General features: G+C 45.7%; 1 protein-coding gene across 4 annotated transcripts in view; it reads right to left on the reverse strand.

The window, feature by feature from the left end:
• Nucleotides 1-22073, reverse strand: part of LMF1 (lipase maturation factor 1) — a 185141-nt gene that overhangs the window by 18212 nt on the left and 144856 nt on the right. For all 4 annotated transcript variants that reach the window (XM_061349227.1, XM_061349225.1, XM_061349226.1 and 1 more), the window contains 3 exons: nt 6639-6807; nt 3822-3975; nt 788-971 (listed from right to left, as the gene is read on the reverse strand). In XM_061349227.1, coding sequence (XP_061205211.1) covers nt 788-971; nt 3822-3975; nt 6639-6807 — 507 coding nt within the window. The remainder of the gene's footprint in view (nt 1-787; nt 972-3821; nt 3976-6638; nt 6808-22073) is intronic.

The following is a 22073-nucleotide window of genomic DNA, read 5'->3' on the forward strand; positions in this document are numbered from 1 at the left end:
TTTGCTGAGGGATAAGCGTATCTAGTGCAGATTAAATGAAATTCCAGCACACAAGAACTATGGGGGTAAATATAAACCCATGGCCAGAGAGCAATGGTTATGTCATCGCCAAGGAATCCGAACGGCGCCCGAATGAAAATACCACAAAGAAAGCAAACCCGGAAGTTTGGGGCAGGGGGAGAGGAGTGAGGGAAGATACAGGATACAGGAACAAGGAGAAAAGCCTGGGATAACCTGAGATGGGTTTGCCTCATGCCATTGCTGTAAGCCCCAGTTTTGTAAAACCCGGTCTAAGTTCTCATGCTCACACGAAGGAGATTTTGCAGAATAAGCTAAAAGATACAGAAGAGTTAGTCTAACCAGCTTCCCCCTGTTCTAATTTACAGTTGTCACCTGTTTGCTGGTACTATGTGGGGAAACTATTTTGTGGGACTCTATATCTATAGGTAGGCAGCGGAAGCAACTACTGGCCTCCCCAGAGGTGTCCCAGCAGGGATGCAGGCTGGAGTGGGCAGCCAGGGATGCTGCCACCCTGGCACATCCAGGGGCTTTGTCAATGCCTTTAATTTATTGCAGAGAAACAATTAAAAAGCCTCAGATAAGTTTTCCAAGAGTTTCATTATGCTGTTAGCAGCCATCCTTTAGGAATACAACCCTTTTTTAAGCATAATTAACTTAGAAGGGGCTTCAAGTATTCCCTGACCCATCCCAATACACAGTAAATCCACATAAATCGTTTTTTCTGGTCAAGGGGCACCCAAGTCTCAGAAGCCCCAAAGGCATGTACCTGGAAGGCAGCAAACCACATCAGCCAGTCCAGGCGGTAGTGGTAGGGGCTGATGAAGCATGGCCTCCTCTTCAAGTTCCCAGGCTTGCATTTGAAGTCAAACTCCTCCCAGACAGCAGCGGGGTCATTGGGATCCAGGCTGGACGTCCCCTGAAGGATGACCTCTGTTCTCTCCTTGGTTATGCTGTGGGATACAACATGATATTGGTTTTTGTCTCGGGTCAGGCAAAATGAGAGTCAACATGACAAGAGAGGTCAATAGCCTTGTGGTAAGGTTGGATCCTGACGGCTCCCACTACAGACAAGCTTTGTGTCCAGACTTTTCTCCCTCCAGCAGCAAAGGACAGGGAAAACCTCAACTTCCATTCCCTCCCATGCTCCCCTCTATCACACTCCAGTTGTGTCAGTTGAAGGAGGGGAGGTTTCACAGGCAACTGCACACAGAAATCCCACCTTGAAGGTCTGGCCCCGAGACCTCCTTCTGCAAGATCAGCAGAGCAGCTTCTAGCTGGGACCACTCCAGCATCCCCTTTGTCAGCCTGGCTCTCCCTGAAGTACTGCTGATCACAGGGTGCTGAGCTCCAGCTCCAACCCTGGATGGCAAAAGGGCAGGACACACTCACTATAAGCCCAGGTCAACTGGCTGCAGCTCCCTGAGCTTTGGGGTGGTGGTTGGCCCCATATGGAGTACCCCCCAGGAGCTGCTCTTGGGGCACCATTAACAGCTGTCTCTATGTGCCCAACTATTTCACCATCCTGGCTGGAAGACAGGTCTTGTGGAGCTATTACTCAGCAAGAGGAGGAGGAGGTAAAGTGTGAGCCAACACAAACCAAGCCAAGAAAAGCAGAAAATGAAAACAAAAAGGCCCCCCATACCCAGTTGATATATAGAAACTCAGTTAAAAGCCCCTCAGCTTTATGGCAGGTCACTGGTATTCCCTGCGGGGCTTGGCTGGACTCCCTCTGCACAGCAAGGTGGTAGAGCTGTGAGGATGGCAAACTCAAGGCCATGGAAAGCTCCTGTGAAAACAGCACCATCAAGTTCTCAATGACCTGTCAGTGACGCTCGCCTACACCGGAGAGCTGTTTTCCATAACGAACACAGAACGGCCTAACTCTGCCTATCAAAGCTGTCCAGCTCCCAACACTCTGCTTGGTTTTTACTACTTTGGTCCTTCCTCCTCCAACCTGAGAAACTGAAAGTTTGGAAACAGCCTTCACCTTCTCCCCCAATGGCTTCCAGTGATAGATGCTTACAACCCAAGGAATGCTGCACGTCTCTGCTTATAATTGTTACCTACATTTAATAGATTTCTGGATTCTCCAGCCAAGTTCCATATTATTCACTGGGCTGAGTTATGAGCCGTGGCCAGCTGCCCAATGGTTAGAAACACACTGTAAATCAGGGACACCAAATTACTAATAAAAGTATGTTCCTACTGTGTGATTCAAAATATGTCAAGTTTCACATAATCGTATATTCATTATAAGCTGCAATCCTCTTTTTATTGGTTTACATAGGCTGGAATTACAAACATATTACAGCAGCATTTCATCACATGCTCTTTAGGTTCTGGTAACTGTTGAAACAGAAACCATAGACTGAAGAAGAGAAAGAACAACAACCCAAAGAAAACAATCTCCCGTAGCTTCACCACTCCAGCCTTCAAAGAGGTTCAGGGGTTATTTCTCCTTCTCTCCCAAAAGAAGAGGAAACTTCAGCATTTTCCACAACTAGTGCTTATTTTTACTATATTAAGCATGATATTTTTAATCCTGTTTTTTTTCCTAACTTTTTTCTTTCCACAGAAACTTCTGCTATTTGAAAAATGGGGCAAACATCATATTAATTTGATGGGCTTCAAGGTGTCCTCTGCATCTCCAGTGCTCACAGTGAGACCTGCTCCTCCCCTTCACCACCCGCTCAGCCAATCCTCCCAACAGCCAACCTGCTTAGAAATCCTATTTAATTACTATTGGCATCTCCTTTGGGACCTTGTCCAGAGACCATTAACCCATGAGCCGCCATCCCACCAGCTCAGACCTCTGGGGAACACTCCATGGCCATCATGGTGGTGGTCAAGCCAGAGGTCCATGCAAAGAAGACTGGCCCTGTTGCTGTGCCTGGGACAAGCTGTTCTGGTGAAGCCCTGTTTCATAGAATCATGGAATGGTTTGGGTTGGAAGGGACCTTAAAGCTCACCCAGTCCCAACCCCCTGCCACAGGCAGGGACCCCTTCCACTGGAGCAGCTTGCTCCAAGCCCCTGTGTCCAACCTGGCCTTGAGCACTGCCAGGGATGGGGCAGCCACAGCTTCTCTGGGCACCCTGTGCCAGCGCCTCAGCACCCTCACAGGGAAGAGCTTCTGCCTAAGAGCTCAGCTCAGTCTCCCCTCGGGCAGGTTCAAGCCATTCCCCTTGGCCTGTCCCTGCAGGCCCTTGTCCAAAGCCCCTCGTCAGGTTTCTTGTAGGCCCCCTTTAGGCACTGGAAGACTTAAGGAAGATGTCTCAGAAGGCAGCAGCCACACTGCTGCTGGGCCTGTCCCTTCAATCAATCTGTCTTGGTCTTTTTGGAGGTCATTTATACTTTCGTCTCCACAATTTCCTGTAGCATGAATTCCCCAAGTCACTCGATGGAAAAAGCGCTTCCTCTTGTTGGCCTAAAACCTGCTACTCAATAGCTTGTGTGAATATTTACATGAGAGAGAACAAATGTGAGCAGGGGAAGAGAAGCTCACCATAAATAAAGCTGGCTGGTGATGGTGAACACTATCCACTGGCTGAACCCTCCTATGGATATTTTCATACCACTATTACATTTGCTACATCAATATAATGAGGTAACTAAGAGAAGCTCAAAGAAAATAAATTATAATTCAGTGGGAAAGAAACCTGCTCCTTTTCTCCTTCTCTCCCATATACAGATATTCCAAGTCTACTGGCTACTGGAAGGATTTCTGTGTTGGTTTAAGGCACACAAACTCACTGTTGGACTACCCTGGAGAGAGGAGCAAAGCAAAATGATGTGCATGTACCTCCCGAAAGCTCCGTAGGTATTCACTATCCTTAGAGGGTTGAATGATGTGTTCATGACTTGTCTGGAGTTGAGCAGGTTTAGGACAACTGGGATGCTGAGATAAGCGATGAGGAGGCCGAAGGAGATGTTCACCACTTTGCGGATATAGCAGCCTGTGGGGACACAGAAGCAGATCAGAAGAAGGTGATTTCACTGCCAGCAATGGGCTCTGCTCCCCTAACTCCCCTAAATGACCCCCCTGTGGTGGCCAGGACCCTGCCTGGGTACTTACAGCTGCTCTCAGGCTGGGGCTGACAAACACTCCACCGTAATCAACCTGACCTTGCCAAGGGCCATACACAATCGCTCCCAAGATCTGCCTTTCTCTAAATAGTCTGAGAAAGGGCTGAAAAGAAAAATGTCTAAAATGTCACATTAAACAGTGCTTTTATACAGGGAAAAAACACAGCTGGCACTTGCACCTTGCTCAGAATTGCCCTCCTGGTTTGTAAGCTGTGTATGGAGAGACTCCAGCTCCCCACGGCTGCCCCAAACTCTCACCACCCAGATTATTTCTTGCATTTTCCTCCTTCTTGCTCACTACCTCCACTCAAACCTCATTTTCCTTTTGCAAGGTCTCTATTGCTTATCGGTGCACCAGCACTTTGGTATTAGGTTTGCAGGAGCAGCACAGGGCTGTGCTGGATTTCAGTCTAAGGAGACACTGACTGCAATCAGACAAATAAGCAGATGTGACCTCGGAGGGGTTCCTACCCTTATGGCCATTTTAGATTTATTTAACATCAACAGCCAAAGGATCAGATTCAAAGCAATTGCATGGAGCTTCCCCCTTATCTCTGCAGGAGAGGGATGTTTATTTGAACCTCTCTCAGAAGCTATTAATAATTGTTTAGTCTGAGAACATTTCTGGAGAACATGTGATTTGGAAGGAGCTCGCTGAGATGCTTCCACTCGCCCCCTGTGCTGCTGTGGGAGTTCTGTAAGGTTGTTGGGCATTTTCTTGTCTTTAGATGGGCTGAACTTCTCAACCTGTAATTAAAGAACAGGTAGAGACACAGATACAGACTGTACATGGCCATGACTGTCCTTCAGCAGCTGGTGATTGTCATCATCATGTCCTTGGAGTCACAAATGATCTACATGGCAAGAATGGAGCAAAACCTGGATAGAGCAGGCAGGAGCAGAGCACTAGCAATGGGAATTGAAGGTCCCTTTAGGAATTACACACAAGACACTTCAAGGATGTGGCCAAAGCCTTGTAAAATCAGGTCACAAGTAGGGCATGGCTGGATACCCTCCTGTCTTCTGCTCTGGTGACCCATGGGTGAGGGCTCCTCTAAGTCTCTTGCCATCAGTGCCAGCTCAATATCCTCTGCTTTGTTAGCAGGAAAAATATGCAGGAATCCAATTCTACCCAGAACATTACAGATACCCTGCCCTTTACTTATGGATTACCCCTTTGCAGAAGCCCAGAAGGGACACCTCAACCCTCCAGAGTGGTGGCATGTACTGATGGTTCTTGTTGCTTGGGCACCTTAGCTCAGTTAAGGTGATTTCTGGAGAACATCACAGAAAAGGAGCAAGTTCCTCAATAAAAAGGATGTACCTCCCCCTCATGGTGACTCACCAAGTGCCAAACCAAAGAGCCGCCCTTTGGCTTCTCCTCCAGAAAGGAAAGTGCAACTTGAGTGTTGTTTGGGACCGGATGCAAAACCAGAGCTGGTAGGAAAGCTTTAGGCATTCCCAGCCTCTAAAGCAAAGCTACTGGAGGGAGGGGGGAAGCTGGTAAAGATTTCTTCCAGCAAAATATGCAAGATAGGAGACAGAAAGCTTAATGAAACTGCATTAGCCTTGCTGGAACTCAAGCTTCTGGTTAATAACCATGTTTCTTGGTAGATGAGAAAGGACTAGAGACAGATGCTGTCTCCTGTTGATATTTTTCATTCTTCTGACAGATGTTTGGTATATTTAAAAACAAGCATCTGTGATTGTTGTTGATATGAGAGGCAATTTGTTGCTTATACGTGGTTTATAAAAGTGCTACAAACACAAGCCTACATCTGTTATGCAGCCCCATGAAAAATAACCCAGTGCTGCTTGTGCAGGGGATCTTCTGGAACAGGGCTGCTTGAAAAATCCCTTCAGAGGAAACACTGGCCACATCGATCCCTTTCCTTCAGTTACACACCCCATTGTATGTGCTTTTCCATATTCCCAGCAGCCAGGGCTCTCTTCCTGTTAGCAAAACAATTGTTGGACCCACAACAGATCAACAATTTATTTCTTTCTAGAAGACCAACCTCATGTCCAGTTACTTAACCAGGGAAGCAAGGTGCTTGTGCAGCCCTAGCACCCATGGGTGCAAAAGGCAGGAGGGCAGATGGGTCACGGGGCCACCGTGCCATGGGGCTGAGAGGAGAGCAAATGTGAGAGCTGCTTCTGCACCCAACTTCTAACACAAAATCCTCACCTCAAACTGCACTGGGGGCTTCACCCTTGACTTTAAATCATAGTCACAGACTTGTTTAGGATTGGAAGGGATCTTAAAGCCCATCCAGTTCCAACCCCTGCCACAGGCAGGGACACCTTCCACTAGAGCAGCTTGCTCCAAGCCCCTGTGTCCAACCTGGCCTTGAACACTGCCAGGGATGGGGCAGCCACAGCTTCTCTGAGCACCCTGTGCCAGTGCCTCAGCACCCTCACAGGGAAGAACTTCTTCCTAATGCCCAATCTCAATCTCCCCTCTGTCAGTTTAAAACCCTTGTTCTGTCCCTTCATGCCCTTGTAAAATGCCTTTGCTCCAGCAATAACTCACCCAGTGGAAGCTTCTCCTTGGCTGCCTCTTTGCTCTGCACCTGCACCACACGCTCTTTCACCCTGGAGCTGAAGAGGAACCCCAGGCTGGTGTCATCGAAGCAGGCGATGCTGGGCACCATGGTTAGCCAGTTGAGGAAACTCAGGTTTCCACTGATGATGAGAAGCACCTACATGGGAAAGAAGACAGCAGAGGGTATTGCATTAGCTTAAATGGTGAAAATGCGGTGAGGGAACTGTCCGATGGATTTTAGCACCTTAGCACATACTTTCCATGACTGCAGCAGTGATGGCAAACCTTTCCCTTCCTGCCCAGGCTCCAGTGTAAAGGTACCCCACTGGTTTGCAATTGCTTTCAGCAGGAGGAAGCTCAGCCAGGGTACAGTGTGACTGGATTTCCATAGAGCTCCCGGGGCTGGCACAGTGGGTCAGCCCTTGGGAATTGTCCACTTCCTCCTTATGCCAATGTATCTGTGATAGAAACATTCCTGAACGCCTTCAGGAGGAAATATTGGAGCTTCTAATTAAAGACCTGTATTAAATATGAAAGTGTGGATTTTTAAGAGGCCTTTAAAAAGAATTTTAGCTTTTGTTGGCCATTGAAATTGTCTTGCATGTGTAAGGCAGAGAAAGTGGAAAAATCTGAACCTCTGGAAGAGTCTCCATAAGCATCTGTACACACTGGGAAGGGCCTTTTGAAGGCACAGGTTATTTTTTGTCTTACTTTTACAATGACTTGAGAAATATGAGCAACCTTCTTGCCAGCAAGTTCTAATGAACATCAGGCTCATCAGTCTTTGGGCATTGCTTGTTTAGTCTTGATCATGAATCACACCTTCACAGCACATGGCTTCATGCTGCAGGTGTAAGATGCCACTTCCTCACTACATTCATACATCAGCCACAGGGAAGGTGCAGGTAAACCCTCCTCAGGCACATGCCAACCCCCCAGTAGAGCCTTTCATTAGAGCTTCATATAAACGCAAACATACAGAGCAGTTTCTGCTTCCTCACAAATGCTGGTTTTAATTTCTATTTTTCTAGCCTAAATTTATCCAAACCCAGTCTATATTTACCCATATTTTCCCAAGCCAGTATTTTACCTGCTCACAGACCCCTGTTTTATTCATACAGTCACAATCCCCTCTCCAGTTTTCCACTTTAAAGCACACCAAACCGCTCTGCTCTCCTCTCCCTGCCTGCCCATCCCAGCAGCCATGCCCTCCACTCCAGCAAGGTCCCATCAATCTTTCTGGGTGCTGACAAGGACCGTACGGAGGAGATCAGATGGGTCTCACCATGAACTTGTACACGCTAACATTTCTCATGCTCAACCAGACCTACCTCCCCTCCTGCTGTGTTTTAACGCCACATTTATCTTCGCCGCCGCGGTGTCACATTCGTGCTTGCCATGTTTCATGTGAGAAGGGAGCGCTGCCAGCTCAACCTCGCTGACACTGAGGCTTGCACCAGATGCAGAATGGATGTTGGGAACTTGCTCCAGTGCCAGGGAAAGGTGTTAAGTGAAGCCAACCCCAGGGCACTGACCGTGAAGACACATCTGGGTTTCCCTGGGGCTGCTCACCATAAGCAGTCACAAAGGAACACGTTAGGAGTGATTTAGTGTTGGCATAAAACAGTATCTGGGAATCCACACACAAAAGACAAGAACTGAAAAGCAGCTGATGCCTCTTCAGGGCTATTGGAGTTTTGAGGCTGATTTGGATTCTTGTCCCATCAGGCATATTATTTAGGATTCAGCCCTAATTAAGTAGCTGTTCCTCAGACATGTTAAAAGAGGCAGAAAAAAGGAAGGAAAAGGAAGTATCCTCACCATCTTATCCATAAAATATGAAGGTTATAAAGCTGACTTAATGTATTACAAGTCAGAAAATAATGCCCTGATATAACAGTCATTTACATTTTAGCCTTCAGACCAGCTAATGAGAACTTCCTCACCTTCCAGCGGGGTTGAAAGCTGTAACTTCAAGTGGCACCACCATTTAATACCCTGTTTAAAGAACACTTCTCCATTCACGCAGCTGAACTTCATCCTCCTGTGAACTGTCTGCTCACAGCTTTAGTACATGTGGCCAGCAAAGACTTTCAACATGGTGCAAGACCAAACGTGCAAACCCACAACACCCCCAGCATCCTGCTGCAGGCTGAGGAGCTGCAGTGTGAACCACACAGACCAACCTCAGCCCCTCCTCTTGTGAACAAGCAATGAAGCTTTTAGAAGCCCTGAGGAGATGCAGAAGCTGAAGCACTAACCACAGACCAGCAGAGCTGAAGTTCTCCAACCCCTCCAGCCCATGTTGCACCTGAGGACAGTGGGTTTCTGGATGAAACCTAGATGCCTTGAAGAGCCAACTCAAGTCAAACACAAGAATACTCCTTAGGAGCTGGAAGCCATCACAAACTTCCCACTCCCATGTCAAAGCACACGCCTGGAGCTGCCTTCTCCAACAGACACAAACAAAAACCCCACAATTAACATCAAAAATCTACATCCCAAGCAAAGAGGAAAACTCATGGAACCTGCAAAGCTCTCCTCTGGCTAGGATGACGAAAGCTCAGACAGGTACCAGTAGTTATCAACCCTACTGCGTAATGTAGCCACTGTCATGGTAAAACGTCCTACAACACAAGATGGACCATACATCAGCAGATCTTTGCCTAGATCCTGGGATGCCTGGGAATGCTGCAATATATTTCTTCCATATTTCTTCAGGGCTTTTAGAGAGGTGTCTTGACCTCACTCAGAGGTCTCCAACCTCTCCTGGGGCTTGTTTGGGAACAAGGTCTCCATAGCATGCCAACTGTATGGGTGGGAACAAAGAGATGAGCCCACCACCCTATTTCACCAGCAGGACACACATCTGTTTTCAAGGGCTTTTGGGCATTACTTGGGGGTTGTTCTGAGGATTTTGTAATACTCACATTAACTCAAGGAGGCTCCAACTGCAACATGGACCTGTTTAGCTTGGACTTGCCAAACCAGATGGTTAAGAGGACAATTCCTGTCCTGAAAACAAGTAAATGTAAACACATCGGACAAAGATCAAGATTAGGATGTATCACAGCTGTGTTATAGGCAGAGAATGGAAGAATTTTGGCAACTAATTCTCATTTCATCAGCACTCTCAGGGGATATCACCTTAAAACAACTCATAAGGAGCCTTCCAGCAGAACCTGAACTAAACCCCAAATCTCCCAATTACAAATGCAATGTCTTACAAGTCCCCCCTGCAATACCCGTGTGTCCAAACACTGGTCCCCTGGCTTTCCTACTATTCACAATGCAAACATCAACAGCACATGGACTTTCAGCAAGCGTTCTGTTAAAAAGATGAATGTTTTCTCACTAAAAATGGCAAGAATTACAGGTTAAAAATGTGTGATTTCATATTTTATATGATTGGCACTAATTTTTTTTAAGCATGGTGGTTTGTAGGTTACAAGTTCCAAAGCCCAGCAGGACCCTTTAGTCACATGTTCTTAAGAAAAGGAGAGATCTGACCTATTACAGTAAGCAACAACAGTCTTAACTATTGTTTAGTTAAAAAATAATGACTTCTTTAGCTTGAGTTGGATAATTATCCACGATTATGAGGAGAAGAAAAGTATTTAAATCTGCATTACATATGAGTTAGGACCTTGGACATGTTACACCCGAGGTTTGGTCCTCCCCCTTTGACCTGAACGTGATTTAGTTCAATGCATATTAATCAGGCTGTGTCATTAACACACTTCTCACTTAGCTGCTTTGTTAGGAAACTCTGCTCCTTTTCTGATACAATTTGCCTCGTGCAATTGCAGTGCTATTAAGAAAACAGTTCTGCACTTTGCCACTTCTGCTGAGGCTCGCTTTGCAGCTTCATACAGAGTGACTGGGTGGTCCATGGGAGGTGTTTTTTCTGCAGTGATTCACCTCTCTTTATTGCCTGGAAGTCAGAAGCAAGAGATCTGATTTCCACCAGCCCTTGAAAAATCAGGGGATTCAAAAATAATACGAGTTTGGCGTTTTCTGGTCTGTGGGTGGAACCATGAACCTGACACGGTTTTAGCTTCAGTTATTCTGACTGAGTTTGGATGCTCACACCAGTCACTGCCCGGCACCAGTTAAACCCAGGTTAATATTATACCCTGCTTGAGGGGGGCTGAGCAGCAGGAACCCTCCTTTGCAAAAATAAACCTCAAAGGAACTCCCATTTCAAAGTCAATTAACAGGAAAACAGATGATTTTTCAAACGGGTGCCTCCATGCAAACAGTTTAGAGGCAGTTTCTGCAGGAGGTGTATGTTATTTCATTGATGAGCCCAGCCAGTGCTGGGATAATGGTTGGACTTGATCTTAAAGGTCTTTTCCAACCTGTATGATTCTATCATTCTATAAAGCTTTGTCATTGGAGCAACTGGTGTCTTCTGCAGTGCTGCTCCTGCGAGCGCAGCATCCCCCGAGGTTAGTGGATCCTTTGCAATTCAAACTAGTATTTACCTTGGCAGGCAGAGCACATTTACCTAAATCCTTCCTTTTCTGCATGAAACCTCCTAAGCTTCAGTGTCTTCCTGCTCTCCCTGCCATGGAGCCGTCCTGGTTCCTAGCGGGAAGTTTAACTTCACGTGAATTTCTCATGTTGGACGAGCCAGGTTGGATGGGGCTTGAAGCAACCTGTTCTAGTGGAAGGTGTCCCTGCCCGTGGCAGGGAGTTGGAACTGGATGAGCTTTAAGGTCCCTTCCAACCCAAACCATTCCCTGATGCTCTGATTCTCAGGCAGAGATCTCTGATCACCGTGTGCTCACCTCCTGCCCTGGGAACTGAAGGGGGTGAATGCTTGATGCTGGTGATCTGGGGTAAGCCACCAAACGCCTTGAAGTCTTATTTCAGGCATGTGGGTGCTGGACCTCCTCTGCACCCATGTTTGGGGACAAGGACACCAAACCCCTCCAGGAGCTGGTCTGGCAGCAGACAGAGAGCATCACTGCTCCTTGCCCTTCTGCTGCATGAGGAAGAAGAGCTTGCACCCATCTCACAGTAATTTCACCCTCTGCACCATGCCAGGCTTCACCCTTCTGCACTCCTACCACGATTATAATCCAACTGTATCTCTGCATCTCCACCACCATCCCAACCTCTATTGCCACGGATGGGCTGCACCCTCCCTACCTTGGTTTTGATTTGTGTTTACTGTCTTTTCTCTTGCTGGACAGTATTTAAATGCACAATTATAACAAACAGATGGTATCAACCCCTGTGGTGATTTTAAAAAATCTTTTATTAAAGCACAGTATTAATCATGGTAATTGGGTAGGAACTTTAAGGTTATAAAACTACAGCATGTCTAATGAGCGAGCTCCTTATAGGAGGAACTGAGGTTTTTAATCTAATAATGTCAGTTTTATGGATTATGACTGGAGTTTTATGAAGTGTGATATGAAATACTGTGGATTCATGGCTCTCCCTGGATTAATTTGGAAAAGTAGTTTTCCTGGTTCTAGGCCCAAACACAATTATTCCTTACATTTCTGTCCCCTGCACCGTTACCAAACCCCTCTGTCAGAAAATGGGCACCTACACCCATAACTTTTTTACAGGTTTGACTTCTTTGTTAGCTGGGGTTGATTTTTTTCAATCACAGACTATTACAACCTTACAGTAGGTAGGAGAAGCTCATATTCTGGGTAGCAGACTGTATATTTGTCCAGAAGGAACAACCACGGGCTGTAAACTCTTAAACACAGTCAAGGGCTGGTTGGAGCTCACCGGCTCCATCTAAGCACGGGGACACTGTCACCACGCAGCACTGGAGCTTTCTGGTATTAGCCCATTGGAACAGAAGAGCCAAAACTGGGCTGCCTGGAAGAGCTATAATTCATTTACAGATAAAAACATAGCTGCAGAAGGATGGAAGAGACCTCAAGAAGTCCTTCCTGCTGCCCCAAGGTAGAGATGTTTCTACATGCACCATAGTGTGTTTGTCTAAACTCTTCCTAGAAGCCTTGCTGAGTGAGGGAGCCAAGTCTATGGCCTTCCTGGGCCTGCTTCCCTACCTTTATATTATTCCCCATATATATAAAGGGCCTGACTCTCCCTTGACACTATTTAATCCCATGACCCCTTCTCTGCTCACTGGCATACAAGACTGTTCTATCTGCAATAGCCTTTCACATAAGTGAAAACTGCCCTTTGCCCACTGCCTCTTCCCTCCCACTGTTCTCTTTTGGGTTCACAGAATCCCACCCTGATTTGGGTTGAAGGGACCTTAAAGCTCATCCAGTTCCAACCCTTCCACTAGAGCAGGTTCCTCCAAGCCCCGTCCAACCTGGCCTTGAAGGCTGGATTACATGATCCCAGTTGGTCCAACCATGCCTTGTGAATCCAGTTGTTATATCTCTGCTTAGCCTCACCATCCTCTGGATTGTCTCCATCTGGGACATATCATTTCTGCAGAGAACACCCAAAACCAAGCAACAGTTTTTAGCCTCTACCAATGGCAGAGAACAGGAAGGATTTATATACCCAGAGCACAAAGCATTTATATATTCCAGTAGGACATTTGTCCTTTCTGCAATGATGCAGCCCTGCCACTTGAACATTCTGAACACTCATCATGTGCACCCATATCCTCTACATGAGCATGACCTATTGATATCAGACATCATTAATGAAAACTCTTAATGTCCCTAGATAGACCCCAAGCAATCTCCCTTGATAAATCCTTCCCTCTGACAGCAACCATCAATAAATGCCAAACAGACTTTCCAACCCTTTTTCTCCACCAGACAGTACTTCCTACTTCTTATAGACCCTATTTTCTTATTTTTCTATTTTCTTTGTTTATGAGATATTATGTCAAACACTTTCAAAAGCCTCAGTAAAAGCATATATTGGGTATCCTCTGTTCATGCACCCTGTCTTGTCAGTGAAGGAAAGAAGACTGTTTTTACACAGTCAGCTCTTGGCAAAACTATGGGGGCTGTAGTTATCCCCCTTGGTTTTGGAGGTATTTAGAAATGGACTGTTTCATCATTATTTTTCCCAGTATTTTTCCAGTAATGGCTCTGTAATGTCCTGGCTCTTCCTTTTTTCTCTCTCTTTAGAGGACAGGTACTTTATTAGCTCTTCTCTGCTCTTTCATTACTTCACCTATGTTCTATGAATTCTCAAAGATAATCACTAATGCTGACAGGGTTTCAACAAGCAGCTCTTTAACAGCCCGAGGACAGATTTGCTTAGGCTCAGATGATTTGAAAAGGTCTAACTTAGCAAAGTACTCTCCAGTTCTCCCCTGCTCGTGGCTGAGGTCATCCTGCTTTGTTACTGGTATTAATTATACCAACAGCCACAGGAGATGTGACTCTTTTAGTGATGACTGTTACAAAAAAGTCATTAATCATTTCAAGGTAAAGCACTGAACAAAGTGATGAATTAAGAAAAAAAAGTAGGATGTAGAAAACTCCGAAGTATATCTGCTTCTTGCACCCCAAAGAAACAACCACTTACTCTGTGCTAGTGAAAGCTGGAAAAGCTCAGCTTATCTGTGCACTGTCAGAGCTGCCATACCTGGCTCCCTCATGGATCTTCTCACTGCAGCTCCCCAGAGCTCAAGACAGCAAAGACCACCTCCTCCTGATGGACCTGCTGCTAAGAATGCTCCTCAACTTGACTTTGCAGATCACCAGGGAAAGAGGAAATCAGTCTGTTAAGACGGATTTATGGATTGTTATAAAGCAGCAGATGTGAGGAGAAGCCAATGCCAGCACTCAAGAACGTGTGTGCTGTGCCCTCTGGAGCTACCAGGTGGCATATGGAACTGGCAGGACCATTCAGTCCCCATCCCTTTCCATCCCATGTGTTACAACAGTGCTACTCCACACAGGGCTAAGGGCAAGGATCCCAGCTGAGAGAAATGCCTGCATTACACTTACCTCCCATGGTTAAGCAAAGGCACAACAGGCTGCTCAGCTTCTCCTGGGAAACAGAGAGAAGTAGGAGTTTGGAACAACCTGACTAGGCCATGCATTTGAGCAGAGGAAGGCAAATCCTGGTGGTACGGGTGATACCAAGGGAAGGGGAGCTTTGCCATCACCCACCTCTGTTTGCCCATGCCCCCAGCATCACTCCTCGCTCCTCTGCCTGGTTTTCCTCTGGGTATCCAGCAGCCAGGCTGGGTGAAAGGTGGATGGAGGCAGATGGTGCCATGGGAATTGAGAGCACAAGCGCTACCGGCTGTGCTGGGGACACTTCATCGCCCACAGTCTCTGTGCCATCTGTGCCTGGGATGGAGCTTTAGAAGGGAAATACCAAATAGGAATCCATTGCTTTGGTTTTAGTTAAGTGGTTAATTCCACCCTCCTGAAAGCTGCAGCTCCATTGCTAAAGAATCTCCTACTCTCAGGACAAGCTGAAACTCGGAACACCTGAAGTTGGTCCTTCCTTAAAGAGATAGGAAGGACAAGGCTCAAAAGCCAAATTTGATTTTAATGTGCCTCCAGTTACTTGTGTACCACGAAAACACAGCCTCCCACAAAGAAAAGCAGGCTATCATTCCCCCATCTGGTTTCAGTTTGAAAAATACATGTAGTTTTTCCCAGAAGTTATTGTAGGCACGGGCAAAAAAACTCCCATTAAACAACAACAGCGAGAACATTTAATTTCCCCCTATTATTAATTTAATCTCTTGTTAACTTCTTGATTCAATATTTGCATGAGGATTTAATCTCTGCTTTGCAGAGCTGTTTAGTGCAGGGAAATACATACAAAAGTAATTACCTCTGTCCACTTGCTCTGGTTTAGTGGATAAAATGTTTGAATCCCACATTGATTCAGAAAGCTATTGGAAGTATCAGGAGAAAAGGAGCAAAGTCACTTTGTGCTGGGAAGATGAGAAAGAAGAATGTGGCTTTACTTGGGTTTACTTTTGGATGCGCAGTCAATGAGGTGATCTCAACTTAAATCACATTATAAACCATAGCCCACAACAGAAAGCAAATTCCCTTTGTCCATCCCTTACCTGCCATGGACCACCCCATGGATCTCAGGACACCTGGACACTCCTCACAGCTCAGCCCTCAGTTTCCAAGAGGGGTGGAAGCACCTACCCAGCACACTGGGAATATCATGGAATCAGGAAACAGCCCAAATTTGTTAACCAAAACACGATTTCATAGGCGAAGGCTGAGTATTTCCTTCCCACAAGATAACAGGAGAGAACCCACGTATAATTACCACATTTAATACAGCACTAAGGAAATAACATCCATTGCACAGTTGCACACACCCGCTGCGCACCTCTAGTTAGACTGAAGATAGGAAAGGATTCCTTTAGAGCCACAAGAATTAGCTACAATTCAAAGCATTTTAGAATTCACATGCTATACACAGATGTTTGCTTCCTGCGCTGGGGCTTGAAGAACTGTGCTAAAAGAGCCTCAGATTTAGCCCTAAAAAGCAGAGCTCAGTATTTATAAATATTAGAAACTATAAATTTATACTTACACAGATGGAAACTCCCCATAAGTGTATAATGTAAATACTGAGCAACAAAAGAACTACCGAAGAATAAAATCATTATTGAGGAATAAACCAACTACAGATGCATAAATGCAGTGGTGCAGCAAACTTCACTAGAACTTGTCCTTGCACTGGGTCAGACATTGACACATTACAAATTGCACTGTAAGGCTTTTGCAATCCCTGCTCTAAGTACCTGGTCTAAAGTTACAAGCAGAACAGTGCTAAAGCAACAGGGAACCAACCCCTTTCCATTCCTGTTACACACCCAACATTTGTTCTTGATCTAAACATGAAGCAATATAAATGTTTTACTCCATGCTCGTTTTAATTTGTAGCTGTATGAACCACCGATTGCAGTTCCTACAGATTATGGGATTTGAGTGTGGAGCATTCCTACGGATAAGCCCAACTTCCAGCTTTTCAATGGAAAATAAATTTAAAGGGAATCAAGAGAGCGAAACTGGAGTGATTAGAGTTTATATATATATATGTATTTAAATGGAGTTTACATATATATTTGGGGGGTTATACATAGAGGGTTATATATATATGGGGTTTATATATATATATATGGGGTTTATATATATATATATATATGTATCTACATAACTATGTATCTATCTTCCCAAATCTCTTGCTTCAACACTTCACCTGACCTCCAGCGATGAGCAGTCATGAGAAGCAGGGATGGATGCTCCTTCTGAAAGACTCAGGATTGAGGCTGGGATACTGGGATGAGAGACAAGTCCAGTGCCAAAAGAGTTAAACTGAATTTCTTCTCTTTATCATGTACCCAAGATGCTGGAGTAAGTATCTCTATTCTAGGAAATTCTATAGGTTTAACTCGATTACCAAAGACCTGGGTGTGAATTTAGGACCTGTTGCTCACCTTGGGTCTGAAACACAAGCGGCCTCCTCCTGCCCTGCTCCTGCAGAGCCGAGATATGTCTCCAAATTACTGACTTTGACACATTTATTCTGCTCTGCAGCTTTGTTACGTGAAATACCTCTTGGTGTTGCTTGATCCGTTGACTCTTTTGCTAGAGGCTACAGTGTTCCACATTAATACATTACAGGCTGAATAACTGCTGAAGGACTGTTTATGTAAGTGTTGGACCAATATAAAATGAAAGAATAATTTTACAGAAGGAAGGAATTTTTTGCTACTCTGCTCTGAAATATCAACATCTTTCCAGCCCTGATGGTAAAAGTGAACTCCTAAAGGGGGGAGCTGCCATGAACACACTTAATGGCAAAACCTTCCAAAGCATTCCCATGGACCAGCAAATCTTGACAAGCTTTTCAGCAGCATCCTACTTCAGAGAACCAATTTTAGCTAATTTCTTGCTGATTTTACTTCAATTTGCTCCAAAAAGAGTTGATTTTAGTGGCAGGCCTCCTAAATGAGGATGCTGTTTAAAGGCAGGAAGAACTGAGAGCCCTTTAAGTTTGGGATAGAGTTTCTCTATGGAAAACATGCCAGCACATGAAAAGAAGGTGACAAATGGGAGAGGGAGACCTTCAGCTTTTGAGCTCCTATAGGGGTATCTCAGAAATGATTCTAGCTGCTAACCCAAACCAGCCCTGCAGGCAGGTAATGTACTAACCATTAACAGAAGACTTGTCGGGACACAACCAAAACTACTGTCACCATCAGGAGTAGGTGGAGCAGGAAGAGGCAGAGCTACTGGAGTGCACTGCCCTGGTTGGTTTGTACCAGCATGAGATCAGGATCTGGCCCCAGTTCAGTCCCAAGAAAATGGCATTAGCATGTAATTATGGGGCCTCGTGTGGACATTGAAACAGGATGTGAAACCGAGTTCCTGATTACTCATGGTCATAAACGAGACCATGGAACTTTCAACGAAGCCAGGAGAAGCAGGATGCAGCAGATCCCAACCCAAACTCCAAGGCAGGTTGTTACAACCAGGGAACCACAACCCATCACAGCATTCCCACAGGAACCTGGCAACCCAGGAGCGGTGACATGCCATTATGGGCACAGAGTTCTAAATGTGCTGCTCGCAAAATGCTTTAGGATCCATCCCTGGGACAAGAGTGTTGGAAAACCAGAGCACTGTTCCCATAGAGCAGGCCTGGGTTTCCTCACTCGGCGCGAGAGCGGTGCTTGCTCCGATTAGCTCATTTCATCAATAAAGTCAAGCAGCACATTAAACCATTTCTACATCTATTAACGGTCCAAGTGTTTCACTAACCAGCTCCATCCCACTCATTAAAAGTACTTTTATAGCAAATGTAAAGTTGAGGTCCGGCAGAAGTGCTCTGCTTCAGTGGTATCTCCAGACGGGTTGTGCTGGATAGAGCCCCACGCCGTGCGCTCCAGAGAGATGTTGGGCTCTGCCCTCCATCTGCCTCCTCTATGGGGAGAGCAGGTTGGAAAGGAATTTTTCCAATTAGAATCTGTGGATTCATCAAAATATTAAATGGGCCAGAGCCAGCACCTGCCCCAGGAACACAGTTCCCATCCAGGATGCTTGAAGGCCATCATGCTGGTTTGCGGAACATGATCAAATACCTAAGTCAATACCTAAAGTATTGAACAATACCTAATCAATATATAAACCGGGCTTAGAAGATACCTGGAGAGGGGCTTTGGACAAGGTCCTGTAGGGACAGGGCAAGAGGAATGGCTTTAACCTGCCAAAGGGGAGACTGAGCTGAGCCCTTAGGCAGAAGCTCTTCCCTGTGAGGGTGCTGAGGCGCTGGCACAGGGTGCCCAGAGAAGCTGTGGCTGCCCCATCCCTGGCAGTGTTCAAGGCCAGGTTGGACACAGGGGCTTGGAGCAAGCTGCTCCAGTGGAAGTTGTCCCTGCCTGTGGCAGGGTTTGGAACTGGATCAGCTTTAAGGTCCCTTCCAACCCAAACCATTCCCTAATTCTGTGAAACCAGAGCTTGCAGAGGTGACTCACAAGTGTCATCCGCTGTCCGGTATTTTCTTCTTGCAGTAACAATGACACGGTCAAGCTATGGGGACCCCTCGAGCACCCGCTCCCTGCATCCCAAACCACAGACTGAACAGCTCCCAGTGGGGAGACACATGTAATGGGCAGCTTCCACTTCAATGTGAAGCTGCTACAAAGCCAGGGCTGTCACCAGTGGAGACAGACAGACACAAGATCAGGCAGATCAAAGGCAAATAAGCTGAAAGCAGTTATCTGACTGTAAAGGATGATTAAGCCAGTTTTTTTTCCTGTTAGCACAGTATTAAGGTCTTCTCCGCGTGCAACAGCAGCAGGGATTAATGATGAGCTCTCGGCTGTTTTGGTTGAGAACCAGCAGCTGGTTTATAATATCAAACCCAACTTTCCTACTGAAAAGCGATTGAAGAACTCACCCGTGAAAAACTGTTTCACAGCTTCCTTTGAAACCAGTTTCACATTTGAGCTAGACACCCTGTAAATAGCACTAAAACCCAGTCCTAAATATAACCGCGTCTCTTGGACAGCGCTCGCTGGCCTGGGCAGTGCTCGCCGAGGCAAGTTGTTCTGGGAGCATTTTGTTGCAGGTTTTTATTTTTCCTCTCTGCTGAGGTCTGCCACATACTCGGATATTAAGACATCATAAGAAAAATTCCAACATGGCAATTAATCATTAACTGTCATAGTTTTCCATAAGGTGCAAATGTAAGGTTATAAAACTGTCAAAAACCTGAGCAGTTACATGGGCTGCTGGTGCTGTTGGCTGGATGCACTGCTGGAAGCGGATGCAGACGAATACCTGTGGTGCTGTGGGCTGCAGGACTTTGGGAGCAGCCAAGGCATCACATAGCCAGGGCAGAGGCTGTCCCCATTGGAAATGGGTGGCTGTCCATGTGAAACCACCTGGGGTGGTTGTTATTGTAATGTAAAGTTTGGTAGGAGCCTGCTGCACATCTTGATGCTGTGCAATGATGTGCAAAGAACCCAACAATAGAAGACCACTTACTCAAATGGCAGAATGATAGCCCTTTAGCTTTACACAGTAGCAGGGATCAAGAATGGCTCTCTAGGCATCTCCAGCACCTTGAGTTTTCCCAAACACAGCAGTTTCCAAGGATGGGGACAAGTGTTCAGCTCCATGGAGCCTTCCCCACCAGCTTCAACAGGACCAAGCCATTGCAAGGACAAACCCGTGGTTTGAGTCATGACTTGCTCAAAGTACAGACACCATTTCACTTGCCATTCCTCCTTCAGAGGAAGCATTATCTCCTGTTGTTAATATACAGGAAAAGAAGTATTCAGCAAAAGCATTTTTCACCCTAGCAGGAATAAACCTTGCTTGAGCTCTATTCTGTTTTAATTGCATAATAGGAACAGGCTGTCAACAGGCATAAATCAGTAACTCACCAATTACATGGCAAAGCCCAGAGCTCCACTGTAATAAATGCTAGATGATTATTAGTGTATCAATAATAAAGTAGAACAGCGTCAGGACTAGAGAGTGAAAGCCTCTTTTCCAGAATACCCTTTTCTCTACTAATCAGGATATTGTTCACTGGGAGACGTGTGGCTTCAAAATTCCCTCTGCAAGAAATGATGCGAATTAAAGCCTGCTCTCTCAAATCCTGGATCAGCCCGGAGTCACATGGAACTGTTTATATTTCTTGATTGAAGGAATGCTAGAATACTTCTGGCGAAAATACTTCAATTCCCTTTCCACATCCAGTCAACTGCAGGCTCCTTTGAAATTCACTTTTTCTACACTATTTAGACAGATCTAACAACTGCCAAAATAAGAGCAAACCCCATCAGAGGAAGGGAACACATCAGGAAAAATGTATTCTGATAGCAAACTTTTTGCCTAGTATCCATCCAGGTCTTGGTCAACTTTGGATTAAATTAGTATTAGAGACAGCGTATAGGGAAAACAATGGTTTTTGGAATAAATGTAGATGGGCAGGCTGAGTACCTCAAATCTCAGACAGGCCTGGCACAGGGAAACAGGGTCTGTGTTACGAATCCCTTTCAAAACCAAATCCAAGGTTTTGGTTCAACCGATTGCACAGACATAGCCAGCTGCAAAAGCTGGATCAGGACTCTGCTCCCCAAATTCACTGGTGTTTCAATCCCAACACACAGATTCAAACTCATCTTTTCCTTTGAAAGTTAAAAGGAAAGGACACGACCACATCCGCAGGCATAAGGAAAACGCAAGGAGAAAGTAAAGCGGATGTCACATCTGATCAACGTGACTGTACGGTGGAAAACACTGGTGGCTTCTCTGATTTATATCTTTCTGCAGCTACTTTCTTTGCCTCATTAAAGTACATAATTTCAGTAACTCTAAGCTCTTAGCAACATCTGCAGTAAAATATTTAACTTGGGTTGGCTACTCCATCACTGAAAGCCAAGGCTGGGTGGATTTCAAACTCCAGGATGACCTGGATTTTTCCACCAAACCAACCTCTTGCAGCATGTTTGGAGCTAATACACGTAGGGACGTGAAGCTGAGCATCAGCCCTGGGCTTCTGCAAGCTCAGGAGAAATAGAAAACAGTTGTGGCGTGAAAACACACTGAGACAAAGCAAGCTGGTGCCTTATGTGGGGCTGTTACCATTTGATTTCAATAAAGAAAGGCTGCAAAAGCCTCAGGGATAAAAAGTGAGTGCTGAATGTGAAACTTTTAGTAGAAATGGTATGGTTAGATAGGATAAAAGAGGAACCTGAAGAAGGTGCAGAACAGGTACCATGCATCAGCATCTCTGTCGGTGAAGAGCCTTTGGAGCAGGCAGCAAAGCACTGGCTGCTCCCTCCTATGTATTAGAAAATGGGCTGAAAATTGTGACAAACCCATGTTGTAAACCACTAGCTCAGGCTGTGTATTTAACATATGAAAGGCCACGTTGGATGGAGTTTGGAGCAACTTGCTCTAGTTGAAGGTGCTCCTGCCCATGTCAGGGGGTTGGAACTGAATGAGC

Source organism: Neopsephotus bourkii, unplaced genomic scaffold, assembly GCF_033783945.1.
Source record: "Neopsephotus bourkii isolate Nb327-2 ecotype Australia unplaced genomic scaffold, CSIRO-AGI_Nbou_v1 NB_384, whole genome shotgun sequence".
Taxonomy (NCBI): Eukaryota; Metazoa; Chordata; class Aves; order Psittaciformes; family Psittacidae; genus Neopsephotus; species Neopsephotus bourkii.